This window comes from Equus caballus, chromosome 28, assembly GCF_041296265.1.
Source record: "Equus caballus isolate H_3958 breed thoroughbred chromosome 28, TB-T2T, whole genome shotgun sequence".
In the NCBI taxonomy this organism is placed as follows: Eukaryota; Metazoa; Chordata; class Mammalia; order Perissodactyla; family Equidae; genus Equus; species Equus caballus.
In genome coordinates this window covers 25,777,849-25,798,358 of record NC_091711.1, presented here as the reverse complement: position 1 = coordinate 25,798,358, position 20,510 = coordinate 25,777,849, and the positions used below count along the sequence as shown (strand labels likewise).

At 40.0% G+C, this 20,510-nt stretch overlaps 1 protein-coding gene across 4 annotated transcripts in view; it reads left to right on the top strand.

Moving 5' to 3' along the window:
* The window catches only part of FGD6 (FYVE, RhoGEF and PH domain containing 6), a 106,862-nt gene that overhangs the window by 4,686 nt on the left and 81,666 nt on the right, over window positions 1-20,510 (top strand). For all 4 annotated transcript variants that reach the window (XR_011433758.1, XR_011433757.1, XM_014736756.3 and 1 more), the window contains exon 2: window positions 1,994-4,397. Coding sequence is in view for 2 of the 4 variants with exons in the window: in XM_014736756.3 (XP_014592242.2) it covers window positions 1,994-4,397 (2,404 nt within the window). In the remaining 2 variants the exon portion in view is untranslated. The remainder of the gene's footprint in view (window positions 1-1,993; window positions 4,398-20,510) is intronic.

Sequence of the window (20,510 nt, the reverse complement as noted above, 5' to 3'; positions counted from 1 at the left end):
GTAATTAAACAGTGTCTAGCAGGTATTTTGAAAAGTTTATGTTTATGTTTTTCAGTGAATTAAGTTTTTATTAAGCATTAGATCCTGGTAGGGGAACAAACATAAATATAACAAGTATAAGATAAGGGGCCGGCCCCGTGGCCGAGTGTTTAAGTTTGTGAGCTCTGCTTCGGCAGCCCAGGATTTCACCGGTTCGGATCCTGGGTGCGGACATGGCACCGCTCATCAAGCCATCCTCAGGCAGCATCCCACATGCCACAACTAGAAGGACCCACAACTGAAAAATACACAGCTATGTACCAGGGGGCTTTGGGAGAAGAAGGAAAAAAATAAAATCTTTAAATGGGTGTTTAACATTTAAAAGAAAAAAAAAAGAAGTATAAGATAAAATATTTTTTGCCTCAAGTCTCCTTGGGGAAATGTGACTGGGTGATGAGTGACAGTATAGGTGGAAAAACTTAAAAGAACTAAAAAGAAATACAGATGTTCAGGCTCTGTGTATCTTTTCATTTTATAGGTCTCACGTGTGAAGCTTTTATTAAGTTCCTATGGGCTAGGAGCAGGTCTGTACAAAATCTAGCACAGTATAGTAGCTGCTCATTAAGTACTGTTTTTTTTTTTTTTGGTGGGGGGGAAGATTGGCCCTGAGCTAACATCTGTTGCCAGTCTTCCTCTTCCTTTGTTTGAGAAAGATTAGCCCTGAGCTAACATCTGTTGCCAATCTTCCTCTTCTTTTGCTTGAGAAAGATAGCCCTGAATTAACATCTGTGCCAGTCTTCTATTTTGTATGTGGGTCACCACCACAGCATGGCTGACAAGTAGTGTAGGTCAGTGCCTGGGATCTAAACCCAGGCTGCCAAAGCAAAGAGCATGGAACTTAACCACTATGCCATGGGACCGGCCCCTGTGATCATCTATTAAATGTACTAGAACAGTGGTTATTAATGAAAGATACACAGCATAATTATCTGTCAAAGAAATACAGATATCCAGGCTCTACCCCCAGAAACTCTGATAGATTAGATCTGGGGTATAGCCTAGACATGTGACTTTTTTAAATAATAAAAGCCCTGTGAAGGATTATAATAAAAATTCCCAGTTGACAACCCCTGCACAGAGAAATACCAACTTTTTTATGAGCCTCAAGTAATACAGAAGAATCTCTTTTCAGTTATTTCTTATTTTTTATTTTTTTAAAGATTGGCACCTGAGCTAAAAATCTGTTGCCAATCTTTTTCTTTCCTTCTTCTTCTTATCCCCAAAGCCCCTCAGTGCACAGTTGTGTATTTTAGTTCTGCTATGTGGGATGCCGCCTCAGCATGGCTTCATGAGCCATGTCATGTCTGTGTCCAGGATCCGAACTGGCAAAACCCTGGGCCGCCTAAGCAGAGTGCGTGAACTTAACCACTCGGCCACAGGGCTAGCCCCTTTTCAGTTTTTAAGATTGTATTTCTGTATTTCTTTTTCAGATTGTTTTGGGGTTCTGGTGAGATAGATCATTGATAAAAGGCATTTATACAACTCTACTGTATATCACTGAGGTAGAAGAATACTACTTACTCATGTGAGAAACTTAAAGAGTTGTGTCAACATATAATTTAGGCAAATTCAGCTCTTAGCACTTAGCAAATGAACTGAAGTACTTTTTCCTACTATATGGGTCCCAAGCAGAAGCCAATTATTTCATTTAGTATATGTTAATGTGTTGTATTAAATATGTGTATTAAATATATGGTAATTTGTTCTAAATTTAGAAGAAAAACTGTATTGACTTATTAAGAAATGTACAGTATACCCAAAGTTATGTATAGTGGAATTGAAGGGCAATTTAAGGAATTTTCAAGAGTAATATCGACTCTATGTAATGTAACATAATCTACCTAGTAAAATGCAATTTTACTGTATCGTCAAAAGTAAAAGTTATCAAATTTAATCATTAGGCATCTTGTGCTTTGGTTTTTTTGTCATCAAATTATTATTTTTTCCTTTCTAGAGATTAAGAAGCCACCAGTGGCCCCGAAGCCAAAATTTGTGGTGGCAAATAATAAGCCAGCTCCACCTCCTGTTGCACCTAAACCTGATATTGTGATTTCTAGTGTTCCACAATCAACAAAGAAAACTAAACCAACAATAGCCCCAAAACCGAAAGTTCTGAAGGGCTCACCTACTCGAGACATCGGGCAATCACCATCGAGGAAAATCATCGTGAATCTGGAAGACCATAAACAGGAATTACTTGAAAACGCTGACAACTCTAATTGCAAAAATATAGGGCATCAGAGTAGTGGTTATGTTTTACCAATGTGTTCCTGCAGTTCTGAGTGCATCCATAAGCTTGGGAATAGAGAAAATTTGTGTGTAAAGCAGCTTGTCTTCGAGTCCCTAGAAATGCATGAAAATTTAGAAAATAGTAAAATTGATGAGTCTCCTTCAGCTATAAAAACAAGGAGTAAATATGATTCTAATGGTGAGAAGGTCAAGAGCCAGTGTGGAGTCATTTTAAAGGCAAGCATCCTAGAAGAGAAGCTCAAAGATGTTTTAACACATCGAACGTCACCTTTTATTTCCCCACAGAAGCACAGATCCACTGACAGCCCAGAAATGAATGATGGCTGTAATCCCAACAGACAATTCAGAATTGAGTTTGCGGATTTGTCACGTTCCCTGTCCAGCTTTGAAAAAGTTCCTAATTTTCACTTTTGCCACCTGCAGCTTCCTAGTGATGAATTTCAAAATTTTGGAACTTGTCAGGATGGCAGTGAAAAAAGCAATACTTGCTTTCATTCATCTGAACAAGAAGCTCTAGAAAATGGTAAAAGGAGTACTTTTTTATCTTCAGATGGAGTTGGTAAGAAATCAGAACTCGAAGATCTTGGTCCCTTAGAAATTCACTTAGTACCATATACCCCCAAATTTCCAATTCCCAAGCCCAGAAAGACGCGCGCTGCTCGACTGTTACGCCAGAAGTATATAGATACTCCTAGTGAAAGTACTGAAGAACCAGAGAATTTAGAGAAAAGCGCTTCTTGTCTTTTTGAAGATAATTTGAAAAACAATAAAATCGATGTTCTTCATCAGAATGTTTTGTGTAATCGGGAACAGGTGGACAAAGTGAAGCCAGGAAATAAAAGTGAAGTCAATGTGGACTCCAACAGTGACGGACAAAACTTAGTTGATTCACAGAGAGCCATGTGTCATGGAACATCTTCCTCTGAAAAAATGGTACCTCCTTTAGATACAGACTCTAATTCGAGTTCGGACAGCAAGACACTAGATGGTTCTAGTATGTCACTTGCTGAGGACAAAGAGACCAGTTTTATAAGATGCAATACTCTGTCCATGAGCCTGCCGAAGCAGCTTAAATTAACTTGCAACGAACATTTGCCTACGGCCTGTAACCCAGGAGTGTCTGCCCCTCAAATGCCAAAGGAATCTACAATAAAAGATGAAAGTTCTTCAAGAATTGCCCCCAAAAAACCTCAAAGACACAGCTTGCCTGCTGCAGGAGTGCTTAAAAAGGCTGCCTCAGAGGAGCTTGTGGAGAAAAGTTCTTACCCCTCAAATGAAGAAAAAAATTCAGAGAGGGGTCTAGAAAGAAATGACCTTGGGCATTTGTGTGCCCAAAGCCATGGTATGTCATCCTCTGATATGCCTAAACGAGCTTCAGAAAAGCCAGTGTGGAAATTACCTCATCCTATTTTACCCTTTTCAGGGAACCCAGAATCCTTAAAGTCTGTCGCCATATCCTCAAATAGTGAGCCTTCAACTGCCCTGACCAAGCCTAGAGCGAAATCGTTATCTGCTATGGATGCAGAAAAGTGCACTAAGCCTTGCAAAGACTCTCAAAAGAAAAACTCATTAAAGAAGTTACTCAACATGAAGCTGTCCCTCTGTTTCATGAAGAGTGACTTCCAGAAATTTTGGTTCAAGAGTAGCCAACTCGGAGACTCGGGTGGGGAGCGAAAAGGGATTGAAAGTGATTGGCATGGCTTGTTGGTAGAAGAGAAGAGAAGTAAACCTATCAAGGCATATTCTGCAGATAACTACAGCCTGGAATCCCAAAAGAAAAAGAAGTATCGGGGCCAGATCAGTGCGGCTAATGGACCAAGAGCTGAGTCTTTGGATGACCAAATGCTCTCCAGGGAGTCATCATCTCAGGCGCCTTGCAAATCTGTTACAAGTGGCTGTGCACCAGAGTATGAAAATGTACGGCATTATGAGGAAATACCAGAGTATGAGAACTTACCGTTTATTATGGCTATAGGGAAAACTCCAGAGTTGGAATGGCAGAATTCCAACAGCACAGAGGATACTGATGCAAATGTGTACGAGGTGGAAGAACCATATGAAGCTCCAGATGGCCAGCTGCAACCTGGACCCAGACGTCAGCATTCCAGGTAACAGGAGTCAGATAGACTCTACACTTTTGCGTGCATCACTGAAATTAACCTTCAACAGCCCTGTGAGATAGATTGAGATCTTACACGTGGGGAAAAATCACTTGGGGAGAGAGTGGTTTAGTTAAGTGTATATTAAATTATTCCATGGTGCAGTCTCCTTTTATCAGAGGGTCAGAATGGCTATTTGCCATGCAAGCCTGAAGAAGTTGGCTTATTTTAGTAACTGTTTAAAAGAATTTGAACCAGTAGCAGGGTAGGTACAACAAGGAAGACCTAGAACAGAGAGTTCCCGGGGCCTCCAGGGCACTAACTCAGAAGTCCCAGCAGGAACCTAGGTGAGGAAATTGGCCAATTCATTGAGGCTTATTTGCTGGGTGTAAGAAATCTGTGAAGTTCGTTGAAATCCATGCATTTACCTATGGTGCCCTTGTAAGATAAAACCTCTAAATTTGCAAAATTTGCTACTCTTTGAGGATTAGTTATTTTTGCTTGTTGAAGGCTAATTACTGACTTCCATTCGTCTTATTGAAACCTTGTCCATCCTGGATGGTCCAGCTCAGCAATCACTAGCTTCATGAAGCTCGTACAGTTACCTAGTAGGAAGTGTTTATTTCCTATTCTGACCTACTAATTATGCTGTGGTATCCTTACAGACTTTATCTCAGTCTGCCTTATGGTATGATTATTTGTTGGTATGTCTGGTGTTCTGTGTTCACTTTTAAGTTCTCTGAAGAGTTCTAGTCATATCTTTTTGTCCTGCACGTGGCCAAGCAAGGGGCTTAGTAGGGATCGCTAGATCTAAGATGGGTATATGAGAGAATGAATGAAAAAGAGTCAGAGGAAGCAACCAGTGAAGCTGCTCCCTTCTCTCTCCATAGTCACAAAGAGAACCTTTGCATTGTATTTAAAGTGTGTCGTATGTTTCACACAAAAAGCGTAGACCCCATATGAGGTCATCGTATTCTCCTTAGGTCAGTAACTTCAGGCCTTTGAATACTCAGGTCTTAAAATGGGAGTTTTTGTAGAAATATGAACATATGTGGCACATACTGGGGGGCCCAAAAAAAAAGGATTATTGAGTGAATTGGACAAATAAAATTGTCAAACAGAATCTTGGTGCACCAAGAAAAATAAATTGTTCTAAATTCCTTTTAACTTTCAGTTGCTCTCGTAGCATTTTTCCTTGCTTGTAATCCTCTCTGCCTTCCTCCTTTGACCCATAAAAGGTGACTTACCTCCCTTGCCTAATTTTTCTGAGAGCTGACTCCGTTCTGTTTGCCTCCTCACTGAACGTTAGTACAGTACCTAGGCGGAAGCCCCTGCTGCAGCATAAATATGTCAACAGAGAACTGGAGTTAAATATCCAACTTTTGAAAAAAATTGTCTGTTTTCATGCCTGCTCTTCTCCTCTTTCCATGGAACAATTTTGTTGATACTATCCTCCTTTTAACTTGCTTTTGTGTAGTATTTCTGCATGTGTGTTTGTGTATGTGTGTGTGTGAGAGAGAGAGAGAGAGAATGAGGAATGAATTTGGCTTTGTCATGATATTCTGCTATCCTTAGCTAAAATGAATTTTTTTCTTGAAATTGGTTTTTGGCCCTTGGGGTAAGTTTCCTGTTGGCTCTCAGGCTTCAATCCCCAGGGTTTGTCATTATCTCTCGCACAAGCTGTAAACCTCTGGAACTTGTCCTTTATCTGGTATGCTTCTTATGCAATTAGGGCACTGCTGCTCCAGGGAACGAGGTTGGAAGGGGTTAATGTGCACAGCCTGCCAGTGCAGCTGGATGGCATTCATAAGGAGAGCTCTTTCTCGAGGCCACAGGAAACCGAGGGTGGCTTTGGACAGGTTGCAGGCTGTCAGGTAGGGCAGCCTGGTGAAGAGTGGGTGAGCTGTGCTTTTGAATTTAGCTTTCCACAGAGATTTGTGTTTAGGCCTGGAGCGGGGAGCCCTACACAAGCTTGAGACTCCTAAAATGTGCCAGCTGAATCAAAAGCCGTCAGTCATAGGGTCCGACTAGCAGTTTTGCCTGGGAAGTTGTACCTTTTGTGAACAACATTGAATGGATGGAGAAAGCCAAACCCAAGCCTTCGTGAGGACAGCTGGACACTGTAAAATGAGGTAAATGAGAAGTGGGGCTTACGTTTCAGGTGAGCTGAGAGGATCCAAGTGGAAATCCTACTTGGTAGTCTGGCTGTTGAAAGAGTAGACGTGTGCCTTGGAGAAATTCATTCAAAATCCAATACCCCCGGGTTCTAAAATGGTAAGAAAAAATGCAAATTAACCCTGTTTGAGATTTTTCTGCTGGAGTGAATCAGAAGAGTGTCTGACACTTTCTCAACCCCCAGGGAAGTGAGTCTGGATCTACCTAGGGGAGAGAAACTAGAGTCGTAGAGACTCACTAGTTTACGAGATCTACATATGTAACCAACCAGATCGTGGATCCAACAGACATTTGGCAAGCCTGGGGGTGGTCCACATGCTCACCTTCCTTAGAATGTAGATGCTTCATGAATCCATCAGCTTATGGTTTACAAATTTCTAACAACATGTTTATAATTTATCAAGAGAGAATTGTAGGCAGGCCCCAATTCCAAATAAGGTCGTGTTCTAAATTAGTTCATGATAGTTTGGAACTCAGAGTGTATTTCCCAAAGAAGCAGTTTTGGAAATGGTAAAGGTTCCAGTTTAGCCCCCGAATTGTATTAACCATTACTGTACTGGCCTCCCCTTCCCTCTTCCCAGATGAATTCTTCCTCTTAGCGCTTCTTTGGGCTGAGGCAAGACGTGTGGCAAGGGTGGAGTTGAGCACTGGGACGTCCGAAGAGCAAATCCACTGGGTCTGAGGCAGCAGGGTTTGTGGAAGGGCGAGGCGACTAAAGAGGAATGAGGAAACTGGGGGCTGGGCTGGCTGTGAGAAAGATTATGAGACAGTGGGTGTGATAAGGAGAAAGGAAGGGCTGGGTGGTTGGGATTTACTATGCAGTAGATTTGCTTTCCCTTCTTTTCTCCTTATTATTCCTATCCTTGCCCTCTTTCCCTCCCTGTTGTCCTTTGCTGACAGCAGGATGCTGCTAATTGGCTTTCTGACCCCAGGTCAGGGTGAGTAGAAGAAACTGGGGGAGGGGGCTGCATGGGTAAGGAGTGGCCCTGGGAAACCCCCGAGTGGGCAAGGAGGAACAGCCAAATCTGAAGGTGCAGGGGAGTTCCCGTGGCCATAGAAATAGTAGCTGTAGGTGTTCCCAGATAGGTCATCATTGGGTCACTGCTCTGGCTCTCAAAAGCAGTTGTGTTGGAAGTACGATGGTGAGCCACTCTGGAGTATTCCCGTGCGTTCTGGGTACAGCTACGAGCTCTCTTCCCTGAAACGTTTCAGATCTAATAAATCTAAAACACCTAGCAGACCTCCGCCGTTCCCTCTCACTGGTTTGCACATGGCAAGTGCTCATTTGCTGTTATTACTTAAGAAGGTTGATTTCCAATAAGGAAGTTCTTAAAATTTGGGCCTTTGATGTTAAAGATTTATGGACAAATCAGCAAAACAGTAGTGTCCAAATGTTGGAATTTTCCTCTTGAAATTGTAGCAGATTTCTCGATTCTATAACCAAGGAAAAATTTCCCTGGAAACATTCCAAGTTTTTCCTCTGTTGTTTTAGTTTGTTCTTGTTATAAGCACTTCAAAGAAAATGTAGGATAATTGGATTTCCCTAGGTAACCTAGCAAGCCCTCAGTTTATTTATGCCACAGTATTGAGCATGTGTCAAGCACCGAGCATTCAGAGGTGAAAGGGGGTGCCTGCTCCTGAGGGGCTTCTGTCCAGTGAGGCAGAGATGATTATAGGACAACATGGCTTTATCAATTCAAGCTTTGTCTGAGTTATTCCCCCGGGAGGGTGCTAAAGATGACTTCACAGAGGTGGTGACACATGACCCAAGGCTTATAAAATGGACATGATTGGATTTGGCATTTAGGAGGTCATTTTGTAACCTTGCTGAAAGTAGTTTCATTGGTGCTCTGAGGGGAAAAGCCAGATTGCAGACTGAGGAGGACTGAGAGCAGGGGAAGTGGAATCAGCAAATGTGGGTTGCTGTCCCTTGAAACTTTGCCCGGAAGTCCCCATCACTTGACAGATTTGGATTTATCTTTTGGTTTTCCTCAAGCACTGGGATTCACAATAAAATAAACTTCAAAATTATTTCTTTTTAATTAATCAGTATACTCTTATCTCTGATGAAGGGAAGTCCTAAGTATTTTGTTTGTTTGTTTTCTCCCCCATTTTAAACACAAAACTGAGCTTAAAGAGCTGCCAGATGACTTGTAATGCCAAATTGCAAGAATTCTCAAATTCCATTATGGCATTTGCATTATAAATCATTTGACCTGGTCCAGAAGATCTCTCTCTTGGGTTGCATTTACCATCTGGTGGTACTGCTGGATTTTAATGTAATGATCCAAGTATAAATTAATAGCCCTAATGAGCAGCTCCATGTTGTCATAGCGCTGATAAGATTATGCAGAGTTAGAGGGTGGGGGTGGGACTCCTATATCTCAACAGCAGCCCTTTCCTGTGAGTTATTTTCAGCATAAGCTCAGGAAACATCAAAAATTTGTATGGCTTTTTAACTTTGTGTTTCTTGTGTAGGAATCATAGTCACACAGTTTTGGCAAATCTGTTTGTTTACATACCTACCCTACATTTGCAACTGCTGCTAGAGGCACTGGATTTTCTTGGCAATAAAGCTTTTCTTTTTTCCTTGTAAATAAAAGTATTAGGAATTAGTTAAATTGCAGTATTTTGTCCAGCTTTATTGCTTTGGTCTCATTTCTTGCCAAAACAAATGATATTTTATCAAATATGTATACTTTTATGTGGTAGATTGTCGCTTTATACTTTTAGAGACATATTTTTAGTCAGAGATGCAAGAACAAATATCCTACATTGCAATTGTGTGTGTACACAGACACACATATCCTGTCTTGCTTGGTAAAAATACACTGTTTTGAGATGTCTGAGCTTTCCACATTTTGAGGGGGAAAAGTAGCATTATTTTTGGAGATGATTGATTGGTTTTCCATTGCTGGGTTTTAATTAAATTTTTGAATAATAAAAATTTAAAAATCTAAAAAATCTGTAATTTAGCCAAGGATGTGATGATATTGTTTTCTTAAAATTGCAATTAATTACATCAGTGAGACAGAAAATTGCTTTGCAAAATGAGCTTCTGACCTATTTCCTGGAGAAATGTTCCCAAAGTGAACCTTCTGGGAAGCGGCAGATGTGGGGAGGGTGACAAGGAGGGCTCTCGTTCTTTTCCTAAGCACTTTTATTCCTGTAAAGGACCTGATAGGTAAAGACAGTCAGACAATCCATCAGTCTTTGAATGGATTAAATTTATTAGTAGGATGTTTGGAACTCAATGCATTTTTGCCATTGAAATAACTGAGAGTCAGAGTGAGGTTCCCAGCCAGCCCGCAAGAACATCTTTAGCTTCTAATATGTGAAAAATGCAGTGGAAAGTAGTAGAAAATCAGACTGTGGCAATACTGAAACAGAGGAATAAAATTAAATAAATAGTTCCTATGACTCTTAAATGCTAGTATGTTCAAGGAAGAAAAGGTAAGAGGGAACAGGATGAAGGGGGGAGAAGATAAACTTTGGCTTACCAGTCCTCCAGGCGGTTCAGGGGAATTCCAGCTGTAGGCTTGTGTTCATACTTAAGGGGAGGAGTATGTTCGTATTTCAGGTACTCATAAGTGATGCCGGTGCTTTTATATTACTTTTGTAAGCTTTCTGTGTTCCTCCAGACATTTCTTTTAAATGCATCATCTTTTCCTGGAATTGCATAAATTAATTTGGTATTTAGGGAAAGCCCTTGATTAAAAAAGCAGACATGTCTGTTTGAGTCTATTTTAGTACTTTCTTGAAACTATATTAGGTACAAAGAGCAGTTCCAATTGTAGCACATTTGGATGTGGGAAGCTACAAGGAAGTAGTGACCTTTTTATTAAGTACTGAGTTTCAAAGTTAAGTTTGAGAATAGAACAGCCTAGTTTCTTCTGGGTGGTATGGAAAAACTACTTTGGTGGTTCAGTCTGCGTCTGATAATTGTTTGTGTTTGTGGATCTCTGGAGGAAAAAAGTATTTGCAGGTAGTTTTTTCATCAGGCAGAGGCAGTCTATCATTGAACCTATAAAAATTAGGTTGGCCAAATAGACTGTCAGTGGAATAAAGTACTATGGTAGTATTTCCGGGAAGAACAGCTTATCTTCTGCAGTTTTCTTTCAGATTTGTCAGCCCTTCTTAGTTGCATGTATTGTAGATCCGTTTTGGTTCCCAATAAGTGTAAATTGGAGTAAGGTTGTATTTGGTGTTATCATACTGTTTTATACATAAAGAAATTGAATCATGGTGGTGGTGACTTCAGAAAAAACGGACAAAGATGGAAATGCAACTGGATTAGTGGTTCTGAACCCTGATGTTCAAGGGTCTGTTTATCACACTCTCCCATTTATCAAAGTATTTTGGTTTCTGCTTCAGGAAAGGTGAAATAATAAACACTGAACAAAGAAAATCAGTTTCCCCTGAATGTTTGGATAAAAATAAAAGGAAAATAAACACATTTAGCCTTTTTATGTTTGAAATGGTGTAACTGCTTGTTCTTTTAGCTCCTGTGGATTCCGTTGAAAACTTTGTTTTACTTAGATCATATATTTTTTTTGAAATCAGTTTCTTGGTAACATATTTATAACAGTTGATCTATTTTGGCATATGTTAGCATCATTTGAAACATTAGGAATTAATAGATTTGGTTTTTAATAAATTTAGAATAGCTTATTTTGTTTTTCCTTAATCTGGGAAGCAGTTCTGATTTTAATTGTTTGGCAACTGTAATTTCAAGTCCAGGAAAGTAGATATAATGTATAATGAAGGAATAATCGGTAGCTTTTTTTTCTGTCTTTCTATTGGTCTTTAGATGTATCCGAAGTCACTAGTAAACAGAGATTTTTGCTTTAAATGAATAGCTTTTTCACTACTTAATTTTTCTTTTGTAGCTCCACTGTTAGAAACATGAGGATGCAGCACAGTTCCTATTTACTGCCCTGTTAGGTTGTGGGAAGGACTTGGGAGGATAAATAATGAGATCTTTCATGAGTCCAGGTATGATTTATTTGGTAGCAAAAGTTTGGGTGAGGAAACTTAACTGGGAGACCTTTAAGGTAGTTTGCAAACTCTGGGAATTCAAGTATGTCTTTTAATGGTTTTAGATTAAATATCCTGGAATCATTAAATTTTAGAACTAAAGGAGTCATTACAAATCATCCATGCAGCCTCTTCGTTCACTGATGAAACCAAGCCCAGCAAACTCGTAACCTTTCCCCACAGCACAGAGGTGGGAAATTGCAAAACAAGGCTCCAACCTGGTGCTTCAAAATACCACGTTGACCCTTCTAATGCTGTTGTGGAAGCATTATGGAGAAAGTCAGCAAGATTTAGAAAACGCAAATGATCTTCGTTGTTGCGAAAAGGTTCAGGTTTGCTTGCGCCTTGCCTTTTTTTCTGCTGTTATAACGGATATTGTTACCCCTATTGGGAAGGAGGGCTACACACAACTACTTATGAATACAGGATTACACGGCTCTTAGTTTTTAAATGGTGCTTTCAGGGAGGTGAATATTCAAACTAAGCACAAACTTTCAGTCAACAAATATCTGAGGCTGCTAATATATGTTGACAAAACTTTCTTCCCTCCAACTATCTGACTCCCCATCGATCCAGTTTTTTCCCCTTTTCACCAAAAGTTTATCACCCAGACAATATCAAGGATAAGAAATGCTGTTAACATCAAATAGCCTGGATTCTATGCTTAATAGTAATAGCTACAATTTACTCTGTATTTCTGATATGCCAAGCATTATGCTAAGAGCTCTTGCATGTGCTATTTAGTCCCAGTATTCTGTAAGATGGATATTATCTTCTTTTACAAATGAGGAACTTAAGACTTAACGGGGTCAAGTAATTTGCCCAAGGGCACAATAACTAATATGTAGATAAACTGAGTATGAAACCACATTTTCTGACCCTGAGACATTGATTTTAAATCAGAATGTATTCATATTGTTCTGTGCTGTGAGGCACTGGTTTTGCCATGATTTTTTTTTTTATGTTTAATATTGGAGAAGTCTGTGAATCTTCTGCCCAGGGGACCACAATGGACAAAATATTGCTGTCCCCAATTTGTTCACTGTCTAGACAGAAAACACAGGGACACCTGTAGTGATATGTATAGACAATAATGGGCATTTTCAGAGCCCCGGATTTTTTATGCAAGAAGGGCTTACTGATTGGAAAGCTTTTATGGTTAGAAAATAGGTGTTTTAACGGTTGGAAACTGAATTAATCATGCCATGTTTGCATTTAGTCAAGTTAGTGGTGGCCACTATTCAAAGCAAGTTAAAATGGTTCCTTTCATTTACCAGTTGCATGTGGACATTAATGACACAGAAGGGGTTGTGCATGTCTCATATTTGCCCACTGATTTACGTGACAGTTGCTTTTTTATCTGTTTTCCCTGTTCCTCATTTCATTCTCTGTCAAGTACTTTCTGACCTCTAAAGCACTGTAGTTAATAGTTAATTACTGTTTATGGATCCCCAAAGTAGATAATTTTGTAAGGCTGAACATATATAACGACATAATATCCTTACTTCTTAATGAAAAAATAGATTTAAGTGAATGGTAGGCAGGTGATACACTCTCTCCAGTTGAAGAGTAGAGGAGGTGTGATTTCTGGAGCCTTTTGAATTATGAGAGGGCAACACCTAGAAACTGGGTGAGGGAGCACATTCACTTGGGCTGTAGGTTGAGAGAAATTTTTAGATAAAGCACTGCCAACATCGTTCCTGGGGCCCCTGACACAGGTCACAATCCCTGAGCCTGTCCACTGAGAGACTTGCAGAATCAACCTCCAAGGTAAAACTGATGGACATGCCTCTTTGTGACTTTAATTCGGCATCTGTATTCATCCTGCCTAGGCTCAACTGAACTTGGCCAGTCTCATTTTAAGCAAATAAATGCTGTAAATCTTATTTTAGAAAACATACTTAAATTCCTTCTATGCGCATCCAGCTGGGCATTTTAGAACCGTTTTTGCGTAAAATAATTACAGTGCTAATCATAACAGGCTTCTCTAAAGCAAGCCTGATAAGTCTTCTACTTGGCTGTTAGAGGTAGATACGTGTCTATGAAAGTACTCAAAGTATTTCATTTAAAATACCCTATAATTCAGACTTTAAATGAATTTGTAGTTTTTTTCTCTCAATTTAATCCAAATTAAAATCTACCTGGAAATAGCTACACAATTGGCTTCATTGTCAGGATGTTTCATTATCAAAAAGTATGTAATAAATGCTTACAGTTTTTAGTCTACAGATGTAGATACGTATGTTTCACTGCCCTACATCACTTGTTTCTTGCCTCTCTTTTTCCCAATGTTTTATGCTAAAACAGAGGATGGAAAAGGGACAGCGGAGTGCTATTGCTCTGAAGGCTTTTGTTATAGCAGCCTGCTGAAATCGTGTGCCCTTGGTCTGCCAGTTTCCCATGCCTCTGGTGCCCAAAGACTCCTACCTAATGGCCGTTGATTTCAAAGGCATCTGATTCTCAAGTAAACATAGTGACATTTTAACTGCTAGAGGGGATATTTTCAAGTGATGCCTAGTAGCTAATCAGCTACTTCAGAGTTGGATTTTGGGGTTTTGTTTTATAGAATTTATATAGAGAGTTTTAGAAAATATAGATGTTACTTTTATAGAAATGAATAACTTTAATTTCTCCTCGGATAAACCAGAAAACAAATAATTACCTCTTATTATGTCCTTCTGTCAGGCTAGTCTCAACATTTGGCAGTGGGAGGCAGGGGATCAGACTAGAAGTCAGAGAAATTAAGGACCGTTCCTACTCACGAGGAGATTACACCCTGGTTTATTATTATTATTATTATCATTTTTTTTTTTAAAGATTGGCACCTGAGCTAAACTGTTGCCAATCTTCTTTTTTTTCCTGCTTTTTCTCCCCAAATCCCCCCAGTTCATAGTTATATATTTTAATTGTGAATCCTAGTTGTGGCATGTGGGACGCCACCTCAACGTGGCCTGATGAGCTGTGCCATGTCCGCACCCAGGATCTGAACCAGCGAAACCCTGGGCTGCCGAAGCGGAGCACAGGAACTTAACCACTCGGACACGGGGCCAGCCCCTATTTTTTTTAATTGAAATTGTTATTTGTATAATATAGATTCACATGCAGTTGTAAGAAAAACTAGTACAGAGTAAAACTAGGTATACTTTAGCTAGTTTCCCTTAATGGTGACATTTTGTAAAACTATAGTAAAACAGCACAACCAGCATATTAACATTGATACAAGCCACTGATCTTATTTAGATTTCCTCAGTTTTACCTGTACTCAGTGTGTGTGTGTATTTAGTTCTGTATAATTTTATCACATGTGTAGGTTTGTGTATCCACCATCCCAGTCAAGATACTGAACAATTCCATCACCACAAAGATCCCTCCTGTTGTTTTTTTATAACCACACTCACCTCCCACCTACCTCACTCCCCAGTCCTTGGCAACCAATAATCCATTTCACATTTTTTATCATTTCAAAAATTTTATATATAATGGAATCAGACAGTATATAAACATTTGAGGTTGGCTTTTTTCATTTGGCGTAATTCCCTGGAGAGTCATCCAAGTTGTTGCATGCATCAATAGTCCTTTCCTTTTTACTGCTGAGTAATATTCCAGTTAAAGCCCGTCCAGTTAAAGGGCCGTTTCCACTATTTGGCTCTTAAAAAGAAAGCTGTGACGAACATTCATGTACAGGTTTTTGTGTCAACATCTATTTCCATTTCTCTGGGATAAATGCCCAAAAGTGCAGTTGTGGGTTATATGGTAATTGCATGTTTAGTTTGTTTTTTTTTTTAAATATATTTTATTATTTGTTTATTTAATTAATTTTTTTTTTGAGGAAGATTAGCCCTGAGCTAACATCTGCTACCAATCCTCTCTTTTTGCTGAGGAAGACTGGTCCTGAGCTCCCATCTGTGCCCATCTTCCTCTACTTTATATGTGGGACACTTAGCACAGCATGGCTTGCCAAGTGGTGCCATGTCTGCACCTGGGATCCAAACCAGCGAATCTCAGACCACCAAAGCAGAATGTGTGCACTTAACCGATGCACCACCAGGCCGGCCCCGCATGTTTAGTTTTATAAGAAGCTGCCAAACTGTTTTCCAGAGTAGCTGTGCTGTTTTACTTTCCCACCAGCAGTGTATGAGTGATCAGTGTCTCTGCATCCTCGCTAGCACTTGGTATTTGTCACTTTGTTATTTTAGCCATTCTGATAGGTATGGGGCGACACACCATTGTGGTGTAATTTGCATTTCTTTGATGGCTAATGATGTTAAATATCTTTTCATGTGCATATTTGCCATCAATATATCCTCTAAGCTGAAATATCTGTTTCTTTTGCCCATTTTCTGATGAGAATTCTTGGTTTTTTCTTTTTAAGAATTGTTTTGTAATTAAGTGTCATTTGGTGCCCCACTCCCTAGAGAGTGAAACTCAAACTAAACTCTGTAGCTTAGTATGTAAGACTTTGTGGTCTGGTCCCGCATGATGATCTCGTGATCTTACCTACTATAAAGAGTGACCAATGTTCCTGAACACCCCTTTCATAGTTCCCCCCCCCAAAAGCTGGTGATTTTATTTTTTGTTTATTTATTTATTTTATTTGTGAGGAAGATTGTCACTGAGCTAACATCTATGCCAGTCATTCTCTATTTTGTATATGGGATACTGCCATAGCATGTCTTGATGAGCAGTGTGTAGGTCCACACCCAGGATCCAAACCCACAAACCCCCAGCTACTGAAGCAGAGAGCATGAACTTGACCACTAAGCCACTGGGCTGGCCCCTCCCTTTCATAGTTTTGTTCCACTACCTGACATACCCTTTCCCCCAGACAGGTTATCTCTCATCCTTCTAGACCTGACGCACATGTTACCTTTCATGGAAATGTCCCCTCCCAATGTAGGAAAGGAAACAAAATACCCCCATGTCCACCTATCCCCTTATCAACACTTACCCAGTTCTATTTTCCTTTCTAACACTTCCTGTTTGTGTCAGTATATTATCTGTTTATTTTTATGCTCATCTGTCTCCTACTAGAATACAACCTGCATGAATGGGAGGTAGTTGATTTTATTACGTAGCTTTGTCCCCAGTGCCTAGAACGGTACTGTATTCCTGACAACAGTAAACATTTGTTGAAAGACTGGATGAGGAAGTAAATTTGTGGATACTTGTGTCACCACTCCCTTTTTTAGCTTATTGCCTGGCATATGCTGCTTATGGTATAATAAAAGTAGTACTAACATTTACTGTATTGATTATGTACAAGGCACCTCTTTCCTTGGTCTGTCTACTATTGCACAACACTAACTCATCATTTTATCATAGCACTTTGCTAACTTCCCCCTACCACCCTCTCCAAAAAAAGAAACAAAAGATATATGAGATATAAGAATAAATATTGTAAGAGATTATAAGCACCTTTGTATCCTTGGCCCCAGCAGTTACCTGGCACAAAATAGGTGTTCACCTCTGAGTAAATAGTTGTCAGGTTAAATATTGCTTTTACTTGTGTGAGGTCAGAATCCAGCTGCATTTTGAGTAAACCAGTGTCCCACTGACCAGGCTTCCAGAATGCACAGGAAACATCTGTTAATTTTGGAGAGCAGTTACAGTGATTTGGAGAATTACTGCTGTTCACTAAAACAAAGCTCCCTTGGAGCAGAGAGGTGGAGTAAGAAGGCCTCACATGCGTCTGTCTGTATTAGATACATAGTGAGCATCCTTCCTTATTTTGGAATAGTTAAGCAAGAAACCACTAAATTCCTCTCATTCCACTAGTCCTTTGACCAAACCTGCAGAAGGAAGCTGTGGGGTCTAAATTCCCACACCAATCAAAGGCAGTTTTTCATAGTTTCTTAAGTAGTACAGATCTTAACGTATCTTCTTGTGCTATTCGGAAAACACAAAGACAATTGTATCACTAAAAAAAAAAATCAAAGTTTTATGAAAATCTTCTTAAATGAAAGAACTGTCCCTGTGTCTCATATGTAGTCATACTGAAAGTGAAAAAATCTGGGCAGTCTGTAGGTACCTTTGGAGTTAGCCAAATTTTACTAAGATGTCCCAAAGTCGAAAGCCTGTTGAGGGGCCTGGTGCAGTGTTTGTATACGTGGGGAAATGATCAGAATGGTTTAGCTACAGAAAACGCGTTTTTCCTTGTCGGGTGAATTATCCACATAATTATTTCAGGATTTGAACACTTATCTATCTACCAAAATATTTTAGACGCTTTGCTCTGTCATCTCCAAATAAAGTGGGTTATGAACCCCGGTATGGACTAGTTGGGTATTCAGATGGGAAAGACGTAAGAGTCTTACTTAAGAAAGTTAGAAAATCTTTTAGAAAAATCTTAAGAAAACTTCTTACCGTTATCCTTTAGCATTCTCTCTGTACAGCAAATAAAATCCCATATTCTAGCTGTTAAGAAGCCAGCTAAGGTATACGTACGGATTTGCACAGATAACCTGTGAAAGGTATTTAATAGATTACGTCTTTCCTATTAATGTATTAAATACTACTTCTAGTTAACAGGTGCTTACTGCACATTGACTGTGTGCTGAGCACCATATTTAGGGAAATATAAAAGGAACTTTTTTTTTTGTTGAGGAAGATTGGCCCCGCGTGAACATCTGGTGCCAATCTTCCTCTTTTTGCTTGAGGAAAAGTGTCACTGAGCTAACGTCTGTGCCAGTCCTCCTGTATTTTGTATGTGGGATGCCACCACAGCATGGCTTGATGAGTGGTGTGGAGGTCCATGCCCAGGATCCGAACCCATGAACCCCAGGCTGCCAAAGCAGGGCATGCAAACTTAACCACGACATCACCAGGCGGTCCACTTCTAAAATGGAAATTGGTACTAAGGCTTTAGCAAAGAATAGAAAATAAAGATCTGAAAGGTGAACGTTTTCTATGACTATTAAAGAAATGGGTGTTGGTCTCATTAAAATATATGAAATCTTTTCATAGGGCACAATTTAAATACTGCAAAAATAAGCAAATACAATAGTTCTAATAGGTTGAGGAGCTTTTCTGATGGTAAAATGAGTTTAGGTATGTTTTTATACCCAGTAGATACTTGATTAACTGTTGATACTTTCATACAGTAGGCTAAAATGAGATTTTAGCCATTTTCTTGAATGGGGCCTTATTACATTGACTCACTGTGGTAGTAATTCTAAGCGTCTGTAATTCTTTTTTGTGTGTGTGTGTGTGTGGAAGATTAGCCCTAAGCTAACATCTGCTGCCAGTCCTCCTCTTTTTGCTGGGGAAGACTGGCCCTGAGCTCACTTCCGTGCCCATCTTCCTCTACTTTATATGTGGGACGCCTGCCACAGCATGGCTTGCCAAGCGGTGCCATGTCCACACCTGGGATCCGAACCGGCAAACCCCGGGCTGCCAGAGCAGAACGTGTGCACTTAACTGCTGTGCCACCACGCTGGCCCCTAAGTATCTGTAATTCTTACTGACCCCTCCTACTGTTAAGAAGCAAAGTATTTTTGTATGCTCTTTAATACTCTGTAAATTAATGTCTGCCTGCTCTTTGAAATCTTGGTCCCAGTAAATATTTCTGGGGGCCTTTCTCCCAATGCCCTGTGGGCGGATTCCATGAGTAAAATCTGTGACTGGGAACAGAGGTGTTGGAGTTTTTAAACACCTCTGATTCACTCACTATACTTACCTGAAGTTAGGGTAAAAACATTCTTTCCTCCCTGGGTTTACCTTACAGGGAATTTATCATTTTCCCTGACGGCAGGTAGACAGTCTCGAGGGTTAGAAGTGTGTCATTCATTTATAGGCTGTCTGCAGGAAGTATGCTGAAAAATATTGCCATAAACCACGTCAACATGGTCTGAGTTTTTGCATTTTGAGGAAGGTCCAGATGCGGATGGCTGTCTCCAGCCCATCCTTTCTCTTGCCTTTGAGCTTTCCTCCCCAAGTATTCAAAAAAATACTGTTTATGAAGAATGCTTGGGGCCAGCCCCGTGGCCAAGTGGTTAAGTTCATGCACTCCACTTTGGTGGCCCAGGGTTTTGCCTGTTTGGATCCTGGGCGCTGACATGGCACCGCTCATCAAGCCATGCTGAGGCAGCATCCCACATGCCACAACGAGAAGGACCCACAACTAAAAAAAATATATACAACTATGTACCGGGGGGCTTTGGGGAGAAAAAGGAAAAATAAAATCTTTAAAAGGGGAAAAAAAAAGAATGCTTGAAATAATTGAGATTAGTAAGCTTGGAGAAGGGAGAATGGGGATTCTTAATTCTTTGTGTATTAATTTTTTAATTATAAAAGTTATATTGAATCCTTGTTTTTTTTTTAAAAAATGTTAAATGTGCATAAAGTGAAAAGTAAAATGCTCCCTCCTTTTCCTCTTATTATCTCCCTCCATTCCAGTTGAGAGAAAAGGGTTTTTTGGGGGGTTTCATTTGTTTGTTTGTTTTGCTTTCTTAATATGGAAAGTTTTAGAATAAATGGAAAGTTTTGGAGTAATCAATCTCTGTCCTCAGGAGACCATTGTTTTTCTGGAGGTACTTGAGAAGGGCAGAGGCTGTCAGCACTGTTTCCCCCTGGGCAGGAACGGAGTCTTCCTTCTTGCGTGTCACCTCAGTGCTAACACAAAGCCTAAGCCACCGGGGGCTCAGTGAAGAGCCAGGGTAATAACGCATATGTACTTCTCAGAGTGGGGAGTGGATGGCACTTTGTCTTTCTCCCCACTCCTTATTTCTCTCCTCTTTCTCTCTTTTCTTACTGTTTTCTGGTATCTTAATTTCTTCTTGCTTCCCTCCTGTCCTCTTTTTTTGTGCCTTTAACTAGTGGCTCAGAGCAGGGGATCAGTGTTTGAATTGCTGTCTACTACTCTTTCCACTTTAGTCCAGTGTGAAAATGTGTATTTAGGAAAGAAATACAGGT